The sequence below is a fragment of the Heterodontus francisci genome, chromosome 11 (assembly GCF_036365525.1).
Source record: "Heterodontus francisci isolate sHetFra1 chromosome 11, sHetFra1.hap1, whole genome shotgun sequence".
Classification (NCBI taxonomy): domain Eukaryota; kingdom Metazoa; phylum Chordata; class Chondrichthyes; order Heterodontiformes; family Heterodontidae; genus Heterodontus; species Heterodontus francisci.
The window spans coordinates 29,413,242-29,431,933 of record NC_090381.1 but is presented as its reverse complement, the minus strand read 5'-3'; the positions used below and the strand labels follow the sequence as shown (position 1 = coordinate 29,431,933).

At 46.8% G+C, this 18,692-nt stretch overlaps 1 protein-coding gene and 1 pseudogene across 6 annotated transcripts in view; one reads left to right on the top strand and one right to left on the bottom strand.

The window, feature by feature from the left end:
* The first annotated feature begins 828 nt into the window (after positions 1-828).
* Positions 829-937, top strand: LOC137375518 (U2 spliceosomal RNA; annotated as a pseudogene).
* Positions 938-7,590: 6,653 nt separating this feature from the next.
* Positions 7,591-18,692, bottom strand: part of scly (selenocysteine lyase) — a 47,626-nt gene continuing 36,524 nt past the window's right edge. For all 6 annotated transcript variants that reach the window (XM_068041887.1, XM_068041883.1, XM_068041885.1 and 3 more), the window contains 4 exons: positions 18,518-18,601; positions 10,153-10,255; positions 9,942-10,017; positions 7,591-8,025 (listed from right to left, as the gene is read on the bottom strand). In XM_068041887.1, coding sequence (XP_067897988.1) covers positions 7,860-8,025; positions 9,942-10,017; positions 10,153-10,255; positions 18,518-18,601 — 429 coding nt within the window. In that variant the 3' untranslated portion in view covers positions 7,591-7,859. The remainder of the gene's footprint in view (positions 8,026-9,941; positions 10,018-10,152; positions 10,256-18,517; positions 18,602-18,692) is intronic.

Genomic DNA, 18,692 nt, shown 5'->3' with positions numbered 1-18,692 from the left:
TGTGTTATTTGTGATTTCACAATGAAATTTTTTAAGCTTTATTCAAACTACTATACTCGAGTGTCTGGACAAAGGGTGAATTCAAATTCTGCTAGATTTGATAGATCATGCCCATACTACACTGAATGAAACACCATTATACTGTGTACTGATTGCTGTATACTGCATGAACATAATGGATATCAGCATTCACATAGTGGGTTATATCAACAGTTCAAACTTCCGAATGGAATATTCAACTGGGCTGCTAGGACCACTCCAACTGGAAAATACCACTAATTCAATTGGTAAAAACCAGCCGGTGAACAAAATTTCATTTCCTAGTTGCTAATTGGTGAGAACTGGTACCAGTTCAACTGGAAACGCCTTCAGAATTTGTTCATGGTTGGTATTGAATTGTTGGCTGTTTGAACTGTGAGTTTTACTGGAGTTTTGTCAGTGTCCTTAAAGCTGTTTGCTAGCTTTTGTGAGTTTTATAGGTTGGCATGTTTGAGTCATTGACAAACAATACAAGTGAACTTGAATGGTGGGCTACACCCGAATGCACCAAGAATTTCATCAACACTGGCAAGAGAATAGTATTGATAAATATAATAATCCTAGATGGAAAATCATGGGAAAGATTGTATTTTTAAGTCTCATTTGGAAAGTTGATTTAACGGAGTCACTTTGGCTTAAGTAGGAGAGGTCACTATAAATAATCTGTATGGTAGCAACACAAACCAAAAGGTGCATGATTACACACATACAATATGGATACCTAGGAGTGGGTCGCAGGCTGGAATCTAATTGAAATCAGATGCTATAGAATGGATACCTGGTAAGCTTCTTGGTTTTCGGCCTTTTGGCTAAGATCAAGTGTAGTATCTGTTCTTATCAGTGCTTATTTGATTGAGAAGAGACCATGATCATTGCCTTTTGATCCTGGGGAAGCTTTGAGTAAAATGGCAATAACCAATTTTCGAGCTTCGGGCCAGGGAGTGCGCAACACCGTTCGGGTGGTCGTGAAGGACAAGGAAGGAGATGCACCGGTCGATCGTACCTTCTTCATCAAGAAAATTCTCTTCGATTGCTGCGGATTTCAAGCGACGGACGTCTTCTGCCTGCAGGATTTCCCCAGCAGTGGATACTTCGACGTGACGTTCCGGAACGTGGCGGGATGCATCAAGTTCCTGAAGGCGTTCAAGGAGAAAGGGGACCGGGCGCCACTGTCGATCCTCACAGCGGAGCCGCTCTTCACGCTTCCGTCACAACGGGACCGGGTGGTGACGATTCACATCGACAACCCCCATGTTCCAGTGGTGGATGTACTCACCTTTCTTGCCAGGTACGTCGAGGTGGCCGGCAGCAGCACTGATGTCAAGGACCCCTTTGGGATTTGGACCAGCAAGCGGCAGGTCAAGGTGACCTTGAAGGTAGATCCCAGTGGAGCCATCATCCACCCTCCCTCCAGCTTCGCTATCGGGGGAAGTCGAGGCTTCTTGGTCTACGCTGGGCAGCCCAGAGTTTGCCGCACCTGTGGCAAATCTGGTCACATGGCAGCCAACTGCAGCACGGTTGTTTGCAAGAACTGCAAGGAGGAAGGCCATCAGACCAAGGACTGTAAGCAGACTAAGTGTTGCAACTTGTGCGGTGCGGCAGGCCATCTCGACAAAACCTGCCCCAAACGCTGCCTCAGTTATGCTCAGGTGGCAAGGTCCAAGGAAAGGCTGGGAGAAGGTTTGACGAAGGCGTCCAGTGTTCGAAAGGAGATCAGCAACCTTCTCCGCACTGAGGAACTTCAACCTGAGAAGGAAGGGGAGGCAGCTGAAACCAGCGACCCAGCACCTGGAAACCCCTCCTCCACAGACAGAATCAATGGAGGAGGAGGCAGTAGATGGACAAACAGGTCAGTGGCAAGTGGTCCAGAGGAAAACCACAAGGAAAAAACATCCCAAAGCAGAACAGGCCAACACCCAAACCAGTGGCAAGAGGAGGCTCTCTTCTGAATCAGACTGCAACAACTCCTCTTCACTGGACGGGGGAATGCTGGAACGACAGCCCCTTCAAAAGAGGCGGCAGAACTCCGAGATGGATGATAAAGCATCCCAGCCCCCGGGGACTGGAAGCTGTGATGGGCCCGGCGTGCCCCAACCCCAATGCGCCACACGTAATGACGTGGCCAACGCATCTCAGCTCCAGGACACCGGGAGCAAAGACACGTCTGGCACACCTCAGCTCCGGGAAGCCGGGAGCAGTGATGTTTTCGAGGAGGAACAGATGGAAGCAGCTGAGGACAACCCAATCCTCTCTGCCTACAAGACCCCCCCCCCCGATGTCACCCGAGCGGAACAAACACTGCATGAAAAAGCAGGAGGGGTTTCTGAGCCCAACCAACGTGAAACTGCTTGCGCACACGATGGGTATGCAGGAACATCCCGAAGGACTGGGACTAGCACGGACAAATGGTATGGGAAGCAACAAATAACTTTTTAAAAATGGGTGTAAGAATTGCTTCCATTAATGTGCGGAGCATTAAATCTACTACGCGTTGTGTTTCAACCTTGGATTACCTTGCCAAGGTCAAAGCTGACTTACTGTTTCTGCAGGAGTGTGGAATACCACACCTCAGCACCTACAGGCAGTGGTCGCAATGGTGGTCCCACGGGCCATCGATCTGGTCGGGGGGTAATGATTGCCGTTCCTCCGGCCTGGGTATTCTGCTGCGGGGAGGTAACTTCACCATCTCCGAAGTTAAGGAGGTGGTGGGCGGTCGCCTCCTCGTAGCAGACGTGATGTACAACAACGCTCCGCTCCGGTTGATCAACGTGTACGCCCCGGTACAACGCAGCGAGCGGCTGACCGTCTTCCAGCAGCTCCCACTGCTGCTGGTGACGTCCAGGCCGGTCATCCTCGGCGGTGACTTCAACTGCATCATCGGTGCGGCTGGACGATCCGGCAGTGACGACAGCAAACTGGACGCTACGTCCAGATTCCTAATAGAAACAGTTAAAGATGCCAAACTGCACGACGTCTTCAGCAAACCTGCAGACGGAGCGCAGCGCAGATACACATGGTCAAGATCGGACGGGTCTGCCCGTTCCAGGATTGACTTCCTGTTTGTGTCCCGTGCTGTCACGGTCGGATCCACCGACGTCAAGCCGGTGTTCTTCTCCGACCACTGCCTCTTACTGGCCGACTGTCACTTACAGGACGACCAGCGGGTTGGCAGAGGGACGTGGAAGCTCAATGCGACACTGCTTACCCCAGAGAACGTTGAGAAACTCAAAAGGGATTACAAAGGTTGGAGGACCTTGAAACCCCTCTTTGAGTCTCCAGTTCACTGGTGGGAAGTGATCAAGGAGAACATCAAGAGGTTCTTCATCCACAAAGGTGTTCAGAGGGCGAGAGAGACAAAGGGAAATGTCCCGACTCCATAAAATTATGCAAAATCTACTCCGGTTGCAGTCAATGGGGGTCGAGGTCAAAGAGGACCTCCAAGAGGTGAAGAGCCAGCAGGCCTCGCTCTTTGCCAAGGAGGCCTCCAAGATCATCTTCCGGTCCAGAGTCCGCTCCATCGAGCAGGATGAGATGTGCTCGCGTTACTTCTTCCAAAAGGTACACAGAGAGAGCTCTGTTATCAGCAGCCTGAAGGAAGAAGATGGCTTGGTAATGTCTTCGCAGTCTGACATACTAAGGATCAGCAAATCCTTTTATGCTGGGCTGTATGACGCGAAGCCCACAGACAGCAGAGCTTCCCAGTCCTTCCTGTCATCTATCACAGAGGTCTTAGATGACAGCAGGAGGGAGAGATTGGAGAAGTCGCTAACTCTGGACGAGCTGACAAAGGCCGTCGAGTCCTTCGAGACGAGTAAAACTCCCGGGAGCGACGGCTTACCGGTCGAGTTGTACTCGGCCCTGTGGGACTGGGTCGGCCCGGACCTGCTGGAAGTATACGAGAGTATGCTCCTGGCCGGCAGCATATCAGAATCCATGAGGAAAGGCATCATCACCCTCATCTTCAAGCAGAAGGGGGAGAGGGCAGAAATCAGAAATTGGCGGCCCATCTCACTGCTTAATGTTGACTACAAGATTCTGTCCAAAGTCATAGCCAGTCGAGTCAAATCAGCTCTGGAGTTGGTGATTCACCCCGATCAGACCTGTACTGTACCCGGCAGGAAGATCTCTGATCGTCCCGCACTACTCAGGGATACGATCGCCTATGTGCGGGACAGGAGGGTGGACACCTGCCACATCAGCCTGGACCAGGAGAAGGCTTTTGACAGGATATCGCACACCTACATGATGGACATGCTTTCCAAAATGGGGTTTGGGGAGGGAATCTGCAATTGGATCCAACTGCTCTACACAAACATCAGTAGCGCAGTCTCAATCAACGGGTGGGAATCGGAAAGTTTCCCAAACAAATCTGGAGTCAGACAGGGCTGTCCTCTCTCCCCGGTCTTGTTTGTTTGCTGTATTGAAGCCTTTGCTGAGTCTATTAGGAAGGATGCGAGCATAAGAGTGGTGACAATCCCAGGCAGCGGAGGCACTCAGGTTAAAACCTCCCTGTACATGGACGACGTCGCCGTCTTCTGCTCGGATCCGCTGTCCGTGCGCAGACTGATGAGCATCTGCGACCAGTTCGAACTGGCCTCCGGAGCCAAAGTTAACCATGGCAAGAGCGAGGCCATGTTCTTTGGGAACTGGGCTGACCGATCCTTTGTCCCCCTCACCGTCAGGTCAGATTACCTGAAGGCGCTGGGGATATGGTTTGGAAGGGCCGGGGCGTGCACCAAAACCTGGGAGGAGCAAGTAGCCAAGGTACGACAAAAGTTGGGCATGTGGGGGCAGCGATCTCTCTCCATTGTGGGTAAGAACCTGGTCATCAGGTGCGAGGCACTCACGTTGTTGCTCTACGTGGCGCAGGTCTGGCCCATACCCCACTCCTGCGCTGTGGCAGTCACCCGAGCCATTTTCCGCTTCATCTGGGGATCGAAAATGGACCGGGTCCGGAGGGACACGATGTTCAAATCTCTGGACAAGGGCGGGAAAAATGTACCCAACGTGGTCCTCATCCTGATGACCACCTTCGTGTGCGGCTGCATCAAGCTGTGTGTAGATCTCCAGTACGCAAACTCCAAGTGTCACTACGTGCTGAGGTTCTATCTGTCCCCGGTGTTGCGAAGGATGGGCCTGGGCACATTGCCGCGGAACGCTCCATGCAGTTGGGCCATGCCGTACCACCTATCCTTCGTGGAACAGTTTCTGCGGGAAAACACCTTTGACCATCAGGCAGTGGTCTGCACAGAATGTCCTCAAGGCCCTACGGGAAAAGGAGACGGTGGATCCTGTCGGATGGTTCCCCGAGCAGACCGTCAAAGTCATTTGGCGGAATGCCTCATCACCAGAGCTTTCAAACAAGCACCAAGACGTAGCTTGGCTGGTGGTGAGAAGGGCCCTCCCCGTCAGATCCTTCATGCACACCCGAAGTCTTGCCCCCTCCGCACAGTGCCCCCGCGTTGGCTGTGGTGGGGAAGAGACGGTCACCCACCTCCTCCTGGAATGTGTCTTCGCAAAGCAGGTGTGGAAAGAGATGCAGTGGTTTTTGTCGAGGTTCATCCTAAGCAGCTCTGTAACACAGGAGTCTGTCCTCTACGGGCTGTTCCCAGGGACGCACACCGAGACAAACATCAACTGCTGCTGGAGGACTATCAATTCGGTGAAAGACGCCCATTGGTCTGCCCGAAACTTGCTGGTCTTCCAGCGCAGAGAGTTGTCCACCACCGAATGTTGCAGACTGGCACATTCCAAGGTCCAGGACTACGTGCTGAGGGACGCACTAAAGCTTGGGGCAGCCGCAGCAAAGGCTCAATGGGGAAAGACCACAGTGTAAGGACCCCCACCAAGCTGAACTGAGGGGCTGGATCCATGGGAAACCCCTCAAACTGTATCGTTGATATTTTCATTTGCTGTAAATGTAAAACTGTAATTGGCATGACAATAGTGAAAGGGAAGGGTTGTGAAGAAACTCATGATCGTATAGAAGGAAACTGATCTCCCTTGCAATGTTTGCATTTTTTGGTGCTGTTTGAAACTGTTGGGCAATGTAATTTTTGCAGATTTTTATGAATAAAGTACATTTTGGAAATAAAAAAAAAATGGATACCTGGTAAGCCACTTGAATTAAAGCTTCTATCTACTTCTCAGAATAAATGGACTAAGAATGTGATTAAAAAGAACTGGAGAGTGATGTGGGGTGGAGGGGGGCTGTGGAGAAGGAGGGGAAATGCCTCTTCACCGAGGCTGTTGTCACATTCAATTTAAACATAGTTTCAAAAACAGTTGTCTTTACCCAGTAATATATATTAAGATTGTCAGTAGGGCTCGCAGTACGGCACATTTGCACGTACTAGAAGCTACATATATTAATACACAGGGCCCTGTTCTCTGCAGACAGAAAGACCATGCACATTGTGCCTGTTTCAGCTAAACAAGTGACAGCCATTTGCTGGTTCATTCCTCAGGGCAATGCTTCGACCAGAGTCAAGCTGCCTGGTTTATATTTCAAAGCTTAGCAGTTTTCTGTTAGTCGTCATAAACTGGTGCATTCTCCATGGCAACGCCTCTACCAGAGTTCACTTGTCAACCAATCAGCACTCTCTTCTCATACAGTATAAAGCTGTTGTTTTCCCTTACATTAGTATTCTTGTGGATTGTCCTGATGAGTGCAAGACGAAAAGCTTCGACATGTCTCCATTTTCAGCAATACTCAAGTTCTGTACTACCAAATGACTATTAATATACATTTTATTATTTTAGCCCACCTCCTTAACTTTTTTTTGGCTCAACTGGATCAGTGCACATCCTGCAAATTATTCTCTGAAACCAGCTCGTACAAGGGCCATGGTGAATTGTCTTTGCTCTTGTTCTCTTTTGTCACCTCCACTGAAGTATCCAGCCACTAATCTAAAGTTTCTTCCTGGCAGACCTACAGAGATCAGGAAGCACATCTAGTGGGGAAACTGCATCATACTGCTTCCTGGCACCTGGTGTGCTGCACCTATCTGTTGGACAACCTGAAAACTCCTGGGCCAAGAGATTCTGCTTTGGGCTTAATCAGTGATATGGGTGCAAACTGTGCTCATTTTTTGCGCAAGTTTCTGCTCAAAGTTATTTGCATATCACCAAACGTAAAACCACAAGCCAGTGGAATCAGGTAGTGTTTTAGAACATAATTTTTCAAAATTTTTTTACATTAAATATACCATGAATTTTATTTGAATAGTAATCTGCTGATTTATTAATACAGCTGAAAATGAGCTTATCACAAAAAATAAGCATTTATAACCAGAGTATCTAGTCCAGCACCTGTGAGTAGCCAGATTTTAAAAACGTCATTTTCATTTAAAGAACACAGAACCATTTACTAGTTATACTGGTGTACCGCAGTCCCTTAGCAAATTAGAAAAAGCTTTGAAATCGTGCCTATTCGTGTTCTGGCACCTAAAAAAGAAAGTTTTATTCCAAGTGCCTCCTCGAAGACCTGCAAATTGAAGCACTGAGCGCAAAGCTTGCAATAGTCATTAGCTCGATCTGGAGGCATGACTAGTTTTGCGGATGGGGCCAGCTTCTAATGTGATGTTTATTTAAACTAGTGCAAAAGATCGCGGAAACTTGATTTATGCTGGACGTAATTAGTGCTTGTAATTCCTCGATCTTTTGCGTTGGTTTGACTAATTTCGGTAAAATTGCTTTGAGAAAACTAGTTCAACCTAGCAGAAACTCCAGGCCCTTATCTTTCGTGAGAAAGGCCTTATTGAGCCGTTTGTGTGTCTCTGGATTTCTGCTGGCAGTAATGAGTTCCTGGCTGTGTGCTACTACCCAGTCTGAGCAGCACACACTTCAATTTCATTAACTGCTTGCTTCAGGTCTTCTATAATGGCGTCGACATCCTTTTTCGATGTTGTACGTCCCACACTCAAGCGAAGTGCATTCTCTGCCACCTCATATGGAATGCCACTGTTCAGTAAAATATGCGAGGGCCTGAAAAAGCAAAGCTGACAATTATCGGAGGATGTAAAAGGGTGAGAAAGTAAACTGCATTTAGCCCACCAAATCCACTGCATTCACAGACCATGGATTCAAACAGCTCTCAGAAAAGCAGCGAATATCATGTTGGTGAAACTCCTTCGAAGAAAGCTAGAATAATATCTGGTTAAGAATTTGGATTAGAGATTGCAGGGATAAATACAGACAAGATTGAGTTAAATACTCCTATCATCCACACTGCTCCCTGTGTGCTTACAGAAAGCTCACTCACCGAATTCCAGAAGGAAAGTTTTATACGAATAACTCCTCACATGCAAAGAACACTTCTGTAGTTGAACACAAGATGCAGATATGAAGGCAAGTAGTTACGGTACTGGACTAACAACCCAGAGGTTGTAAGTTCATAGCCCACCATGGCAAGCTGTAAAATTGAATTCAGTAAATCTGGCAATTTAAGAGGAAACAAAGGTTGCTGGATAAGAAAGCTAACTGGTTCACTAATGCTCTACAACGGGAACTTGCCACCTCTACCCAGTCTGGCCCACTCTTGTCCAAATTTAAGCCAAAATTGCAACATTCACCTATATTCATAGCTCCATTATTCAGCCTAGGCTGTTTGCTTTCTGTAAGTACACAGGGAGCAGTGTGGATGATAGGAGTATTTAACTCAATCTTGTCTGTATTTATCCCTGCAATCTCTAATCCAAATTCTTAACCGGATATTATTCTAGCTTTCTTTGAAGGAGTTTCACCAACGTGATACTTGCTGCTTTTCTGAGAGCTGTCTTCATGGCTCTGGGGTGAAAATCATTCTGCTAAATCCAGACTTTCTTGAAGCTCCTTAACTCAATGCTTGTATGACTGGGTTTCCTGCAAGTAGAAAAATAAAAGGAACCACTCCCAACCCCAATCATCCCATCTAAAATGTTACAAAATGGCACTAATTTACCCACTTCTCTGGTATGTGCCTTAACCCACATCCTACTGTCCTGTGGGGAAGTCCAGGTTCTCATACTGCATTTCATTCACACTCGGGTTTGGCCATCACAGCACTGCATTCTGGGAATAACTATGTCACTCTCATTGTATGATTCACAGATATTGCACTGAGGGATGTGGGAGATACACACCGCAAAATATGGGAGAGAATAAAGATTATTGAATGGACATTTGTTTTTCATTTCTAATAATTTATCAACAGCAGTGACCTCCTTTCAGACACTCAAATTATTCTTTGTACTCTCAGCTGAAACCAGCGCACATTAATAGTTTGACACAGGACCATTTTGATTTCCGCCTCAGTGGACTGCTCAAGCTGTAACGATTAGAATATATATTGATTGCAATATTGTAGTATTTACCGCGAAATGCCATAAACAGGTGCGTGCCTACCCCTTCAGTCTCCCATATGACGGATCAGAGAGGGGACTAAGGGGGAGTGGCAGCATCTGTTGCCAGTGTGGAAGGGGCAGTTGGCAGCAATGCTCAGTTGCATGGCTGCATCCTGACATTGTTAGAGTTCATTATACTAATAATTAAAATGCCAATGGATCATAGTACTGGAAATACAAACTGGTCTTTAATTATACAGCAACATTGACATAGTTATTAAATTATTTTCCAGCGAGTAGATAAAATCCAGAATAGGAAACAATGGATTATTGAATTGCAAAGCACTGACCTTTCCAGGCTGTTTACCTTTATTGCACTATTTTTTTTAAAACTGGCACCCATTCCCATTCAGAAAATACACAAAATCCCACCATGGTACCGCTCCTGCTTATAGGATCAATCTCTCCCAGAGAATTGCAAGTAAGGACAGCCCAGGATAGTGGGTGATGATGTATTGATTTCTAACACTATTCTGCCACCTATTCCAGAATCACGGGAGTCATCTAGGGACCTCTTACCTATTGCCTTTATCTGAATGGCAGGCAGCTCCCACACTAGCCAGCAGCCTTCGACAGTGCAGCAGCACCTTCTGACCTGGCACACAATGAAACAATTATTGTGGCACCGCACATTATTGATGGTGATTCAAACATTCCCCAACCCTGGGTGTTTATTAATTAACACCACATGCCTGATTCATTGAGATTAAGATGATATTTTTGCCAGTACCTTGCAGGTTAGGCCCTAGAATGGACATGTTACAAGTGTTTGGCAACCTGTCTGAGCCCTTAAAGTGGCTGTTGAAATGGATTTTGTCCTTCCCAAAGACAGTCTGCAATAAGAATAGAAAAAGATCAAATAATTCTTTTGGACATACAAATTTTACTCATCAATTATGGAATACACAGGCAACTACATAAATAATAGATTCAATTACAATTCTGACTTTTATACAGTCTTAAAGAACTAATCACTTCCTAGTTAACCTCCTCTGTGAAACCACTTCACACATACCCTCAAATGTACACTGTATAGTGGACTAAACCATCCTGCTGTAACCTCTATCCTACTGTGATATGCAGAGCCTGGCAACTCAAAGGAATGAAGCAATGGCTAGGGCACAGTGCGACCACTCGTGCCTGTGCACCCCGAATTTTCCACTGCTATTTCATTGCCTATCTCTGCCCTTCTATCCAGGTGTTATAATGCTGCAATACTGGGTATCTGCCATGAGAGAGCATAGGAACATAAGAAATTGGAGCAGGAGTAGACCATACAGTCCCTTGAGCCTGCTCCAATTCAATACGATCATGGCTAATGTCCTGCCTCAACTCCACTTTCTCACCTGATCTCCATATCCCTCGATTCCTTCAGAGACCAAAAACCTATCTACACCAGCTGTGAATATATTCAATGATGGAGCATCCACAACCCTCTGGGATAGAGAATTCCAAAGATTCAACCCTCAGTGAAGAAATTCCTCTTCATCTCAGTCATAAATGAACGATTGACCCCTTATCATGATGCTGTGCCCCTGCATCCTAAATTCCCCAGTCAGGGAAACAACCTCAGTGTCTACCCTGTCAAGCCCTTTCAGAACCTTGTAATACACAATGAGATCACCTTTCATTCTTCTGAACTCCAGAGAGTGTAGGCTGCTTTTACTCAGCCTCTCGTCAAAGAACAACCCATTCAACCAAGGAACCAACCTTTGCTGTACTGCCTCCAAGGCAAGTATATCCTGCCATTTCCTCATTACCCACAATTGTCTCTGCCTCTGGGACCAATGCTTACATTAGCTACTCTCCACCTTATATACTTATAAAAGCTTTTACAATCTGTTTTTATATCCCTGGGTAGTTTACTCTCTCATTCTATTTTTTCCCTATTAGCTTTTCAGTCACTTTTTGCTCATTTCTAAAACTCTCCCAATCTTCAGGCTGATTACTATTCTTCACAACATTATAAGCCTCCTCTTAATATACTATCCTTAACTTCCCGAGTAAGCCACAGATGGACCTTTCTTGCTGAGTTTTTGTTTTTTTAAATGGAATGCATCTTTGAACATTTTTAATCATTTCTTTAACTGCTTCCTACTGTTGATTTACCTCCATACCTTTTCAGTCCATTTACCCAATCAACTTTAGCCAGCTCCCCCCTCAACAGGTCAATCATATAGTGCAGAAATTGTGCAGCTGCCGCTTTTCATTGGCATTTACTGTGGGACCGGTTCTACATTCCTCCCAAAAAGTTATTAAAAAAAATCAGATCCCAGGCATTAGGAGTTTGATAAATCCTGTGATATTTGAAATAATTATTAAAACAGGAATTTTTTTCTCCTTCCTTCCATTTTTCCAACTTTACTGAAATGTTTGCTTTATTCTGCAGTTTAAATATGGATAATGATCAAGGAATAAGTACAGTAAACCCTTGAAATACATAATCAGTCAGCCAGCATCTATAAATAAGTAAAATGGAAAGGTTAACATTTTCAGTGTTTACCAGAACCAAGAACAGAAAGGCTAGACAAATATTTTCTGATGTTTGGAAAAAATATGGTCAGGGAGCAGGAACAGACACACCAATTACAGAGAGGGAGTTAATGGGTTGAATGATTCAATAGAAAACAGTTAAATGAAAGAAAACAAGACAGACAGGAAAGGGAAGTGGAGGGTAAACAAAGATACACCTGCTTCAGAACAGAATGTAATCAATGAATGAATTGTAACCTAGAGACAAAAGATCATCCACAGATGGAAGCAACATCAACTTGTATTTCTAAGCACTTTTAACATAGTAGAACAAGGAAATTCACGTTAACAAAATTTGACACCAAGCCATACGAAAAGATATTAGGACAGGTGATCAGAAGCTTGGTCAAAGAGGTAGGTTTAAGGAGAACTTAAAGGAGGAGAGAGAAGTGGAGAGGTTTAGGGAAGGAATTCCAAAGCTCATGGACCAGGCAGCTGAAGGCACAGCTGCCAGTGGTGAGCCGAAGGAAGGCAGGGATGCACAAGAGGCCAGAATTAGAAGAATGTTGAGCTGTTGGAGGATTTAGGGCCAGAGGTTACAGTGATAGGCAGGGGTGAGGCCACAGAGGGATTTGAACACAATGGGCCAGATTTTACCAAGCCCACAATGTCGGGCTCTGTGGCGGAGGTGGGGGGCCAGAAGATGGGTCCGGCAGCAGCCCGCCACGGAGGCCGACAGCGGGAGGGCCAGGCCTGATTTTCCCGGTGGCAGGGAGGCTCCATGGCGGCCCCCCCCCGCCGCTGGACGATGGGACCTGCGGGAACAGGCGAGAGGAGCCGGGAGATAAAAGGAGCCGAAGCCAGAGACCAGAAGCAGCAGCGAGAGCGCTCTGTTCTGTGGACCTGCTTGACCAGCAAAAATTGAAGTGTGACGTCACAGGAGAGCTGGTAAGTGATTGGTGGGTATTTCTTTCTTCCATTTGAGCAGTGGGAGCGGTGAGAGCACGAGCCAGGGGGCAGCTGGGAAGGTAAGTTTCACTATAAAGTAATTACCTCGTGATTCGGCGGACATGGGGACTGCTGGGTAAGTGAACTTATATATTCGGGCAGTGGCTAAACCCGAAACACTACACGTGTAGTGTCTCCCACCCATCCTCCTCCTCTAACCAAAAAAAAAAGGACTCTTGTGTGGAGGGTTTGGTAAGGTAAGGTTTTCCTTTATTTTTTATTTATTTATTTATTTTTAAATCTCTTTTGTCAATTTAGAGCAGAGGGAATGGAAGCTAGGGCAGTTTCATGCTCCTCTTGCAGGATGTGGGAGGTAAGGGTCACCACTTGTGTCCCTGCTGGCTTCACCTGTGAGAAGTGCACCCAACTCCAGCTCCTCGCAGACCACATTAGGGAACTGGAGCTGGATGAACTTTGGATCATTCAGGAGGCTGAGGGGGTGATAGAGAGCAGTTATAGGGAAGTAGTGACACCTAAGTTACAGGATAAAGGTAGCTGGGTGACCGTCAGGGGAGGGAAAGGGAATAGGCACACAGTGCAGGGATCCCCTGTGGCCGTTCCCCTCAATAATAAGTATGTTTTGGATACGGTTGGGGGGGGGGGGGCGGGGGTGGAAACGACCTACCAGGGGAAAGTCACAGCAGCCAGGTCTCTGGCACTGAGCCTGGCTCTGTGGCTCAGAAGGGAAGGGGGGAGAATAGGAGAGCGATAGTGATAGGAGATTCAATGGTTAGAGGAACAGACAGGAGATTCTGTGGTCGCGAACGAGACTCCCGGATGGTATGTTGCCTCCCGGGTGCCAGGGTCAGGGATGTCTCTGATCGAGTCTACAGGATTCTTAAGGGGGAGCAGCCAGAAGTCGTGGTACACATCGGTACCAATGACATAGCTAGGAAAAGGGATGAGGACCTGAAAAGTGAATATAGGGAGTTAGGTTGGAAGCTGAAAGGCAGGATGGGCAGAGTAGTAATCTCAGGATTGATACCGGTGCCACGTGCTAGTGAGGCTAGAAACAGAGAGCGAGTGCAGCTGAACACGTGGCTACAGAGCTAGTGTAGGAGGGAGGGCTTCAGATATGTGGATCATTGGGATACCTTCTGGGGAAGGTGGGACCTGTACAAGAAGGACGGGTTGCATCTGAACTGGAGGGGCACCAATATCCTGGACGGGAGGTTTGCTAGAGCTCTTCGGGAGGGTTTAAACTAGTTTGGCGGGGGGATGGGAACCGGAGCTACAGATCAGTGGATGGGGTAGCTGTTGAACAGGCAGATACAGACTGCAGAGAGTCTATGAGGAAGGTTAGACAGTTGACAGGGCAAAGTTGCAGCCAGTATGATGGATTGAAGTGTGTCTATTTTAACGCAAGAAGTGTCAGGAATAAGGGTGATGAACTTAAAGCATGGATCAATACTTGGAGCTACGATGTTGTGGCCATTACGGAGACGTGGATATCACAGGGGCAGGAATGGATGTTGGATGTTCCGGGGTTTAGATGTTTCAAAAGGAATAGGGAGGGAGGTAAAAGAGGTGGGGGAGTGGCATTGCTAATCAGGGATAGTATCACAGCTGCAGAAAGGGAGGTCGTCGAGGAGGGTTTGTCTACTGAGTCATTATGGGTGGAAGTCAGAAACAGGAAAGGAGCAGTCACTTTGTTGGGAGTTTTCCATAGACCCCCAATAGCAACAGAGACACGGAGGAACAGATTGGGAGGCCGATTTTGGAAAGGTGCAGAAGTAACAGGGTTGTTGTCATGGGTGATTTCAACTTCCCCAATATTGATTGGAACCTCCTTAGTGCAAATAGTTTGGATGGAGCAAATTTTGTCAGGTGTGTCCAGGAAGGTTTCCTGACTCAATATGTAGATAGGCCGACTAGAGGGGAGGCTATGTTGGATTTGGTGCTTGGCAACGAACCAGGCCAGGTGGCAGATCTCTTGGTGGGAGAGCATTTCGTTGATAGTGATCACAACTCCCTGACCTTTACTATAGTCATGGAGAGGGATAGGAGCAGACGGGATGGAAAAATATTTAATTGGGGGAGGGGGAATTACAATGCTATTAGGCAGGAACTGGGGAGCTTAAATTGGGAACAGATGTTCTCAGGGAAATGCACGACAGAAATGTGGAGGCTGTTTAGGGAACACTTGCTGCGACTGCTGGATAGGTTTGTCCCGATGAGGCAAGGAAGGGATGGTAGGGTGAAGGAACCTTGGATGACAAGAGATGTGGAACAGCTAGTCAAGAGGAAGAAGGAAGCTTACTTAAGGTTGAGGAAGCAAGGATCAGACAGGGCTCTAGAGGGTTACAAGGTAGCCAGGAAGGAACTGAAGAATGGACTTAGGAGAGCTAGAAGGGGACATGAAAAAGTCTTGGCGGGTAGGATTAAGGAAAATCCCAAGGCGTTCTACACTTATGTGAGGAACAAGAGGATGGCCAGAGTGAGGGTAGGGCTGATCAGGGATAGTGGAGGGAACTTGTGCCTGGAGTCTGAGGAGGTAGGGGAGGTCCTTAATGAATACTTTGCTTCAGTTTTCACTAGTGAGAGGGACCTTGTTGTTTGTGAGGACAGCGTGAAACAGGCTGATATGCTCGAAAAGGTTGATGTTAAGAAGGAGGATGTGCTGGAAATTTTGAAAGACAAGAGGATAGATAAGTCCCCGGGGCCAGACGGGATATACCCAAGGTTATTACGGGAAGCGAGGGAAGAGATTGCCGCGCCTTTGGCAATGATCTTTGCGTCCTCACTGTCCACTGGAGTAGTACCAGATGATTGGAGGGTGGCAAATGTTATTCCCTTGTTCAAGAAAGGGAATAGGGATAACCCTGGGAATTACAGACCAGTCAGTCTTACGTCGGTGGTGGGCAAATTATTGGAGAGGATTCTGAGAGTCTGGATTTATGATTATTTGGAAAAGCATAGTTTGATTAGAGATAGTCAGCATGGCTTTGTGAGGGGCAGGTCATGCCTCACAAGCCTTATTGAATTCTTTGAGGATGTGACAAAACACATTGATGAAGGAAGAGCAGTGGATGTGGTGTATATGGGTTTTAGCAAGGCGTTTAATAAGGTTCCCCATGGTAGGCTCATTCAGAAAGTAAGGAGGCATGGGATACAGGGAAATTTGGCTGTCTGGATACAGAATTGGCTGGCCCATAGAAGACAGAGGGTGGTAGTAGATGGAAAGTATTCAGCCTGGAGCTCGGTGACCAGTGGTGTTCCGCAGGGATCTGTTCTGGGACCTCTGCTCTTTGTGATTTTTATAAATGACTTGGATGAGAAAGTGGAAGGCTGGGTTAGTAAGTTTGCCGATGACATAAAGGTTGCTGGAGTCATGGATAGTGTGGAGGGCTGTTGTAGGTTGCAATAGGACATTGACAGGATGCAGAGCTGGGCTGAGAAGTGGCAGATGGAGTTCAACCTAGAAAAGTGTGAAGTGATTCCTTTTGGAAGGTCGAATTTGAATGCAGAGTATAGGCTTAAAGACAGGATTCTTGGCAGTGTGGAGGAACAGAGGGATCTTGGGGTCCACGTCCATAGATCCCTCAAAGTTGCCACCCAAGTTGATAGGGTTGTTGGCTTTCATTAACAGGGGGATTGAGTTTAAGAGCCGCAAGGTTATGCTGCAGCTCTATAAAGCCCTGGTTGGACCACACTTGGAATATTGTGTTCAGTTCTGGTCGCCTCATTATAGGAAGGATGTGGAAGCTTTAGAGAGGGTGCAGAGGAGATTTACCAGGATGCTGCCTGGACTGGAGGGCATGTCTTATGAAGAAAGGTTGAGGGAGCTAGGGCTTTTCTTATTGGAGCGAAGAAAGATGGGAGGTGACTTGATAGAGGAGTACAAGATGATGAGAGGCATAGATAGAGTGGATAGCCAGAGACTTTTTCCCAGCGCGGAAAGGGCCATCACCAGGGGGCATAATTTTAAGGTGATTGGAGGAAGGTTTCGGGGAGATGTCAGAGGTAGGTTCTTTACACAGAGTGGTGGGTGCGTGGAATGCACTGCCAGCGGTGGTAGTAGAAGCAGATACATTAGGGACATTTAAGCGACTCTTGGATAGGTACATGAATGATAGTAGAATGAAGGGTGTAGTTTGATCTTAGAGTAAGTTAAAGGGTCGGCACAACATCATGGGCCGAAGGGCCTGTACTGTGCTGTACTGTTCTATGTTCTATTAGCATAAACTTACCTTTAATATTCCGGGTCCGCTATGATCCTCAGTGCGGCGGCCGGCACTCCCCCGCCTTCAATTCTCCATCTGGGGAAAGCTGGCGTGACACTGGTGGGGAGGGGGGGAGGAGTTAAGATTTTCAGTGCGGGGGTGGGGTCAAATAAACATAATGGGTGGAGGGGATGGTGAGAAAGGGTGAACTATAAACTTTGTTCAGTCTGGGGGATGCGGTGGGGAGGTGGTCAGATTTAAAAGGTTAGTGTTTTGGGCGCAGTGGGCGGGGGACAGGTAGGCCGCCCCGGCTATTTAAATGAGCCGCTGCGTGGGAGATTGGGGCGGCTCTTTGGCATGCGGCCCACCATTTTTTGAGCTTGCTGCCGAACTCAGCGGCGGGCTCTTAAAATCCAGCTCAATGAAGAGAATTCGAGACTTTGCTGGACCAGCAAGCGCAGTGGGATGGTGAGAGTTAGGATACAGGCAGCAGAATTTAAGATTAAATTATATATTTAACAAAAGAGTCAGTTTTAATTATGATATGACAAGAAATTGTTCCATAGGCAAAAGAACACCATATTAATTTATTACCTCTGTTCTGGAATATGGCATTGGACAACCTAACACATTAAGGTAACTCTGCGTACTGAGGGTTACTTTGCCAGTTTTCTCCCCTCCTCTTCCAGCGCTTGCTGGGCTACTGTTCCAGAGATGCTAGAAGTGCTCTGAATCTCACCCAAGTGGATATTTTCTATCTGCAAGTCCAGACAGCGACTGTTGTCAGGCTACTTGACTAGGGGACCCCAGTCACATCCTATCTTTATCCTTAACTGATGTTCACCCAAGTGCACTTTCCCAGTAGCAGTTATTGGATAACAATCAGGAATGGGAACCCCTGGGTGATTTTCTTTCCCCCTCCCTAACCCAGTTGCAGCACCTCAACAGTAATCAGCTCACTCAGCCGAGAACAGGATTCAACGCAGGACCTTCTGGTCTATATAGTTTAGTCCTGCACTGAGTGGTGCTTTACAAATAAAACCCTCAGGGCACCTGTATTATACTTTTACAATTTCACTGCAGTCATTACATTCAGGGTAGTCACATTATCATAATATAACTCACATCTTCAATAACTACATTTCATAGGAATATGGAAACTGCTAGATGAAAAAAGATTGAGGTCTATCTAGTTCACCTTTCATTGTCCTGGTAGCTGCATGATGTATTGATAATGGACTTGTTGACCAATAGTAATCAATCTCTTACCAATTAGTCCACAACAGACCCAGATATGGTGAGAAAACCCCCAATGGTGGAGAATATTGGGAACCATAGGTAAAAAGATCACTTGGCCTTCCCAACACACTATTCATACCACATCATATCTCAAATTATTCCTACACTGTATGCTAAAATATGACTTCATTATTACTAGACTTTCACACATACCAACAGTTTCTCCTCCAGGTAATCCCTCACTTCTTGCATGTGGCTGGCATATACCTCCAGCTTCCTCACCACCAGTTCAGCAGCCTGAGGGAAGAGGTCAGCAAAATGAAGTTACAGTCTATCAGTCATAATTGTCATTTTACTTTGTAACTAGCTTTGTAACCAGTTCCTGTTT